This window comes from Sinocyclocheilus anshuiensis, unplaced genomic scaffold, assembly GCF_001515605.1.
Source record: "Sinocyclocheilus anshuiensis isolate Anshui unplaced genomic scaffold, SAMN03320099.WGS_v1.1 scaffold329, whole genome shotgun sequence".
NCBI classification, from domain to species: domain Eukaryota; kingdom Metazoa; phylum Chordata; class Actinopteri; order Cypriniformes; family Cyprinidae; genus Sinocyclocheilus; species Sinocyclocheilus anshuiensis.
Genome location: NW_015540881.1, coordinates 1,051,074 through 1,059,361, shown reverse-complemented (window position 1 = coordinate 1,059,361; position 8,288 = coordinate 1,051,074). Strand labels below are relative to the sequence as shown.

Here is an 8,288-nt window from a genome sequence, read left to right as displayed (position 1 = left end):
AAAACAGCGTTTCCTAGCACCTGTCGCTTACTGATTGTTTGGAATTATAAATATGAGCGTAGTTCGTCTGTTAATATTACATGCACTTTTTTGTTTGTTGTGTTTTTTTAGTTACTCAGACGCAGGCAGTGCGCTGCATGAGAAAAAGTAATATAGCCAAAACAACTCTTTAGTCTTTAGTGTAGATGCATGTTGATTTTATCAGACGATTATAAATGAGAGTGACTCCTGGTTATTAAAAGGAGGGGTAATGTTTAGTCACTATTTAGTGTGGTATTTTTTGACAATATTCACTCATCATGACAGTAAACCTTCTCAAAACAGATTTGAAGCATGCTTTTTGTTTATGTTTGCTGACAGACACCAGTGTTTCCCACAGACTTGTACATGCAAATTCATTCTCTGCCAGCAGGAGGCGCTGTTGGGGCGGGAGATATAGCGGTAACAGCTGTAATCAAATAAGCGCTGCACTCACAAACGCTACTTTATCAGGCATTACAGGAAAGACAAAATAAAAATGACACCAAATCCTTTCTGAAGACGGTCGGTTGTTTTCAAAGATACATTCATATAAAAACACCAGCTCTGCATTTTAATTTTGAAACGTGCAGTGCTCAGTTTATTCAACTAAGTAATAACTCAATGTATGGGAATCACTGGACACTGCTATAAGTCAAATGGCCAAGAGATAACAAAAATAAAAGTTCACACATATTACACAGCCTGCTGCTCAAGAGTGCACTGGCCACGAGCGATGACATCGTGGATGCTATTGTCGGACCTACACACACATTTCATGAGGAAAGTTAACGTGCATGTTATAATCAGCCCAGAAGTTTCGTCTGAATTGCATGTTTCTACTTTCACATGCAAATGACTTGTTGCACTTATGAATATGATAACTTTCCGGCATCAATTCTAGTAGGGTAAAACGTAATTACGCTGTCTGTTTTGCCCTGCCATCATTAGCTGAAGCTGTGTGTGAACAAGAAGCGGCTGCAGAGTGTGAGTTGCTCCGTCTCTCACGCAGCCAGAGGGAGATTCTCCGGTGTTCCGCAACAATGCTTAGCTGCCCGCAGATGTGCCTGCCAATAAATCGGTATAATTTGCAGCACAATCGGCCGATGCCGATTAATTAAAAAATGCCACAAATCGGCCGATTAATCTTTTATAATTTCTTATACCATTTAACATATTTAAAACTTTTTATGGCCTTAAGTTTGATTCAACTCACTTTAGGAGTTTTTAACGACCCGCGGGAGATCTACATTTAAGATAGCCCGTCGGGCAGAGTGGTGATACATTTTGGTAGCCCGACTGGAAAACACAATAGCCCCGGGACGTCGGACTAGCGATTTTGCGAGCCCTGCAATCACGTTTTTATGCAGTTGAAATAGCAGGGGGAAAGATCACGTTAACCCGCGAACCAAAGAACCACCTGCAACTACAGTGTAAAAGTAATCCAATTCTGCAGGAAATCCATGGACTTGGCAACACTGCGTAGTGACCTGGAAAAGTGTCCACCTGAGCTGACGTCGTTAGCCACCTTCGCTTTTTCAATGATGTACGACTCGCATTGACGGGAATATCCAATCTGTCCACTTACATGGCAGATGCAAATGCATGTATCATATTCATATCAGATTTATTTCTACATATGAATGAGGCCTGAAACCAATCTGAGAATATCGGAATCCATGTGCTTTTTTCCTGCTTACATGTACATGGGTCATATCCCACAACCTGTGCCACATGAGAGGAAAAATCGGAATTGGGTCACATGAACCATATAATGTAAATACGGTCTAAACCACTTTGGGTCATTCTGAAATTCATGCAGAAACATGCACCTCATTGCTAGGAGACGCTAGGTGACAAATGAAATGTGCTCTAAAATCTTCTCAAAATATCAATCGTTTGATATCCTCTGACTGGAAGGAGTCATAGTCTGGCGCTAAAAAGTCTGTGCTGCTCATCGTGATTTTCTGTGAAATCTGTCAAAATCTGGAGACTGACTTTCAGCAACTAGCATTGACTTTGCCAGACAGCACATTAGAGAAAAATTCTAGCAAAGTTGATTAAGTGTATTCCAGTCTTGAGTTTGAACACTTCCTGCCTTTAGAACATGATTCCAACATTCTTCTGTACCTATAATCTTACACAACATTTCGTTGTATTATGTCACATCAGGCTTGTATGTTAAATTGTCTGTCTTCCTGAACAGATCTGTAACATGGTTGCAGTTCTTGATGTTATCACCAATTTGGAGAAATATCCTATCACCAAAGAAGCACTTGAGGTTAGTAAAGATATGCACTGATCATCAATAACATAATATAAATCTGCTTAAGACATGACACATCAAATGCTCTTTCCGGGTCCAAGTCGCTACTATATTTCAAGCGTGATTACTGTCCTTTTAAGGACATGGTGCACACTATTGTTTATAGGCTCACTATTTCCCAGACAACAATATTTTACCAATTCAGAAAAGATAAATCACTGTCTGGCTAACTGAGATTTTGTTACTGAAATAAAGGTTAGAATAATGATTTTTCGGTAGTATAAAGAACACCATGATTATGTATTAGCCCTGTTTGTTGTTTGCTGTTGGGATCTGATAGAGCATTTGTACCCGGAAATGTCAGACTTATCAGCCAGATAATACCTTGTCCATCATTACTCTTCATTAACACTGCATGGTATTAGTTTGACAGAAAAATGCTTTTTAAGAAGACTTGTAATAAGCAATTTTGAGACTTTTCTTTGATGTTTCCTTTACAATGCAGGAAACCCGCTTGGGAAAGCTGATTAATGATGTGAGAAAGAAAACAAAGGATGAGGAACTTGCCAAACGTGCCAAGAAACTCCTGCGGAACTGGCAGAAGCTGATCGAGCCCGGCCAAAGTGACACTCCGGCGAGAGGAACGCCAAATGTCCCGGGTTCTGCCAATGGCGGTGCTCACCGCTGCCGGACAGACACGCCTCCAGCGGTCCCCCCTCCGAGCAAGGTCGCTCCCGAGCTCAAAACCAGAAATGACATCCATAACACATACTCCCCAAAGGCAGAGAAATCCAGCAGCCGAAAACGGCGAGGGGAGCAAAGGGATAGTCCGCATCTGCCGGCCAAAATGACAAAGACGTCCCTTTACGAGCAAATGTATTCCTCTTCCCCACCATCAAATGGAATTAGGGGGAGCCCCGAGCCACTCCCGGATAAAGATGACGATGTACCATCTGACAGAATCCGCATGGAACACCTTGAGAATGACAGGCACAACAAAATCCCTGTCAACGCTGTGAAGCCTCATCCGAGCTCTCCGGGGCTTACCAAACTACCTAGCACTTCCTCCTTACTCAAAACGTCAGTGTTACAGCAGCACGCGAGAATGGACGGAGGCGGGCAGCATCAGCCCAAAAGCCCTCGGTACTCCTCGAGTCCGCGCAGCGTAACGCATGAGACGATGGCCAAGAGGTCTTCAACATATGCACCAAAAGGGACTCTCTCGAGCCCGGCTCAGAATTCAGCCCAAGTGCCCTCTCCTTTGCCCACGCTGCAGCCTTTACCGTCGCCGGCCCAGGTGTGCATCAGCGACGGTCCGTCATCTGTGGGGCTGGAAGGCTCGATGCACTTGCACAGATCGACGGATAGACTCTCCCAGCCCCCACATAGCACTGCAACACTGGAGCCGCTTTCCAACTCCTCGCTCACCACACACAGCTTAGAGGGCACGGAGACCAAGGGTGAGCGGGAGGGAGCGACCTCAAACTTGGAAGGCAAAAAGCGGAAGAAATACAGACCCAGAGATTACACCGTAAATCTTCAGGGGCAGTCCTCGGAGGACAGGACCAAACCCGTGCGGTTAAAAGAGCGCAGGTTGACATTCGACCCGGTGACCGGACAGATTAAGCCCCTCAGTCCGAAAGAATCCCACCCTGATGTAGAGTGCCAAGGCCCGCCAATCGCAGAGCCTTCGGCGAGGACTGAGATGCCGCAGCAAAAGACCCCTACGTCAGTTCCCAACCCCTTTCAACAGACGAACTGGAAAGAGCTGTCCAGAAATGAAATCATTCAATCGTACCTTAACCTTCAGAGCAACGTTCTCACATCTTCTGGAGCACAGACCCACGGGGCACACTTTTTCATGACTGAATATTTGAAGCGAGAGGAACACGGCGTCAAAGAGTCCCGGAAAACGCACGCTTTAGTACCGAGCAGCTCCGCGACGGAACTACCCGGAGTGACTCGGGACGTAACGAACGAGGACCTTCTCAGAATACACAACGAACACTGGCCAGGCGTGAACGGTTGTTATGACACCAAGGGAGCCTGGTTTGATTGGCACTTTTTCATGACTGAATATTTGAAGCGAGAGGAACACGGCGTCAAAGAGTCCCGGAAAACGCACGCTTTAGTACCGAGCAGCTCCGCGACGGAACTACCCGGAGTGACTCGGGACGTAACGAACGAGGACCTTCTCAGAATACACAACGAACACTGGCCAGGCGTGAACGGCTGTTATGACACCAAGGGAGCCTGGTTTGATTGGACAAAGTGTATATCGTTGGATCCTCACGGCGATGAGAGTAAATTGAACATCCTGCCATATGTTTGCCTAGACTGAGAGAACAGGGCTTGGAAAAGTTTTCATTGTTCCCACTGTGAGTCGAAGGAGATCGAAGTAACTCTCCTCGTCACTTTGTTCTAGGTTCGTCTTACAGGTGTAAAGAACGAACCAACGGCGGTTGTTCCGAATTCAGTTTTCCACAAGAAGGAGCTGAAGTGGTGTCCTGTTTGTAATGTGCTGCTACCAACGAGAATTTGCAAACAAGGGTTGTATATAATGGCTCGCAGGGATTTCACTGGGCCAGTTCTTGCACAACGTGTGAATAGGAGGGTCTGAGCAAGCATTGAGCAGTACAGATATGTTTAAAAGCAAGTCGAGAACATTTTTTGGCAGTTACAAAAAGCTTTATGTGACAAAGAATAAATTATAAAAGTTTCTTATCATGTATGCATCTATTTATTTGACCATTTTAGTTTTCCATATTTTTTTTTTCCTAGCAGAAGGTTATCCACTAAGATGTGCAGATATGTTTGAGGCTTTTCTGTTCGCATCACACATTTGTCCCCTTATTTGTGATGTACATGAGGCATATATAAATACAATTTTTTTCCCCACAGTGGCTCTCACGTACGTGTGCTAATTGCAGTAGATACCGACATTCCATTCCGTAATTTCTCGCTTAACATTTCTTTCTCGATTTATTTAAATGTATGTGATTTTCATATGAGAGAAAAGCAATCTATTTTTAGATGTTAAATAAAACAATATTTTAAACAAATCTGTTTGCCTAGATAATTGTAAAAAGAAAAATATGGATAAATATGTCGAAAAAGAGAAAGTATTCATGTGCTAGAAGAAAACGCAGCGAATGGCCACAGAGGGTGCTACTTTTCATCTTCATACTGTGAGAACAGGAAAGCAAGAAAATGTTTATATGCTGGAAATATACTTGTTACCATTCCTTTAGATATTGTTTGCCTTACTGAAACCATTCAACAATGACTTTCTTATTTGAAGAGCCTTAGTGAATGTATGGCATTTAGACTTTTGTTTAGGTGGTACAGAAGGAAACACCTCTTGGCATCTGCCATATGGTCTTTTTTTTCTCATATGGGCGCATTGTGCTATTAATGTGTCAATAAATATGCGCGTTATCCTGCTTGTCTGTACATAGTTCTTGCAATCCATGTAAAACCTTTCTAAGTCTTCATATTTTTTTTAAGTGTGAATGAAATTAATTTGGGAGGAAACAAAGCATTTTGAATGAAAGACCCAATCATTTGTGTTGCTGTTCACAGGCATCTATAGACCTAGATTTATAGGTTGTGGTCCTATTATTCATTCAGTGTTTTCAGTTTGACATTATTGATCGTGTTTTTTTTTTTCATTCAATATTATTTTAAATGCCTTGCCATTGTTTTGAAGACAAACGTCTTGTGAAGGAGGTGAAACCAATTTTCTGCCGACTTGCAAACACTGTGCTCTGCTACCTTTGTCCTACCAATGTGCCTTTGATGTAAAAAGTTTGGAAAGGCTTCCGCTAGCTTCACTTGGTTTCAAAAGTACAACTTATGTTTTCTTAAAACCATGTCAGATATTCCAGGGATATGCATCGTTTTTGAAGCAAAGGCCATCTAAGAGCTCAACACTTGGTTAGGGTATTGCAAATATAATTTGCAATTTAAAACTAGAGGAGAGACTTCTTTGATCATTTTTGATCAGTATATTTGTTCAGTGTTTAACACCAGTCGTTTGTTCGAAAAAATAAAATGATCTAAACTCTTTGCAGCATGGTACCCTTTCTTCCATCAAGGTTACTTGTCCCAAACCTACATGACTGACATGTTCATGAGAGGAAAATATATAATGTTGTTGTTTCCTTTTCAGAAAACGATTTGTAGTGCTAAATCAATCAATAGTAAACAAAATGTGTTGTGTTCCCTATGCAATGTGCTTTTTGAGTGTTATTGTAATCTATTTGCTTGCATGGTGTGTCATGGAAACCCCCTTTAAATGAAGCTAACCAAAAGTGGTTGCACTATACACACATACTCAATCTTGTCTTAAAGGGATAGTTCACCCAAAATGAAAATTCTTTCGTTTACCCTCATGTCATTCCAAACCTGACTGGTTTACTTTCTTTTGCTGAACCCAACAGAGATGTTTGAAGAATGTTTCAGCTTCTTTTCATCTTAAATCAGTTTGGTTTCAAACAACACTGGACCCCATTTTGCAGCTTTAGCCATTCACACAGAACACATTTTTGCTGTGAAAAATTGACACATTTGACTGTTAAGCTTGCACATCTTGCAGCATTTCGTGCTTGATGTGACATTGTAAAAAGGCATTGTTTGAATGGCCTCTTACCAAATTTTATACCAAAGATGATAACTAATTATCATTCAAGTTCTTTGAGAATAAGGAATTTTGCACCACAGCTTTAACAATAATGTCATTATCATGGTATTAACTTTCAGAAAGATTTTTTTCCAGTTGATTGAATCAGAATCCACTGAAATTTAAAGAGCTTCAGCATTTAAAATGGCAGATGACATCAACTGCAGCTTGCTTATAACAAAAATATGAACGTTATGGAACCTCGGAATGGACACCAGTGTAATTATGATTACAGTTATCTGTCTGTGAACAAGCCTTTAGTCAACATTTAAAAGAATAGTTCACACTCAGGCCATTTAAGATGTATATGAGTTTGTTTCTTCATAGCAACAGGTACATTTCTGATGAAAAGGATGAAAATGAGAAATTTACAACCCCAATTCCAGAGAAGTTGGGACTTTTTGTAAAAATGCAATAAAATTCTGTGATTTGTTCATTCTCATTCACTTTTATTTAATTGACAAGAGTACAAAGAAAACATTTCCAAAGTTTTCACTGACTAACGTGAATGTATTTTGTAAATATGAACAGATTTTGATGGCTGCAACACACTCCAAAAAAGATGGGACAGAGGCACGTTTAACACTGTCACATCAACTTTCCTTTTAATTACAATGTTTCATTGTTTGGGAATTAAGGATACTAATTGTTAAAGTTTTGCAAGCAATATTTTTGTCCAGTCTCTCTTGAAACAAGGCTTAAGATGCACAGCAGTCTGTGATTGCCGTTGTCTAATTCTCCATTTCATGACTGGTTATACATTTTCAATGTATCAGTCAGATCTGGACTGCAGGCAGGCCAGTCTAGCACATTCACTGAGTCCACGAAAGCACGCTGATGTAGCACATGCAGAATGAGAGCTGGCATTGTCTTGATCTAATAACCATGGACTTGCCATGAAAGACGGCATCTGGACGGCAGTATATGTCTCTGTACAACTCCAATATACAATATGCATTGAATTGGACGAATAACCTTTGTTGGCGAGTAACTGTGTAGGAGAGAACTATTTTCCTGCTCACCTGAACACGCAAATATTGCAAGACAGAACCAATCAATCACAGAGCGCGTTCACTCACTTCTGACAGTGCATTCAAACAGGGCTGCGTTTCCCAAAAGTATCATAAGAAAGCATTAAAGCAGCACTGGGAACAGCAGCACAAAAAACATATCTGAACCATGTGTAAACAAAAATATAACCTAATAAGTTACAATTAAGGCGTACTGAATGTAAAAATGCGTTTTAAACATAAAGTTAAGTGATTATCATTACCCATTTTACTTTACTAGTAATTTAATAATTTAATACATTTCATAATTTAA

General features: G+C 41.0%; 1 protein-coding gene across 2 annotated transcripts in view; it reads left to right on the top strand.

The window, feature by feature from the left end:
• crsp7 (cofactor required for Sp1 transcriptional activation, subunit 7) overlaps positions 1-5,004 on the top strand; it is an 11,115-nt gene extending 6,111 nt beyond the window's left edge. Inside the window, exons 2-4 of one of the 2 annotated variants that reach the window (XM_016486145.1) lie at positions 2,225-2,299; positions 2,790-4,169; positions 4,377-5,004. In XM_016486145.1, the coding sequence (XP_016341631.1) occupies positions 2,225-2,299; positions 2,790-4,169; positions 4,377-4,625 (1,704 nt within the window). In that variant the 3' untranslated portion in view covers positions 4,626-5,004. Of the gene's footprint in view, positions 1-2,224; positions 2,300-2,789; positions 4,322-4,376 lie in introns of both variants that reach the window. The other variant, XM_016486144.1, reaches the window with a different exon arrangement.
• Positions 5,005-8,288: the final 3,284 nt, after the last annotated feature.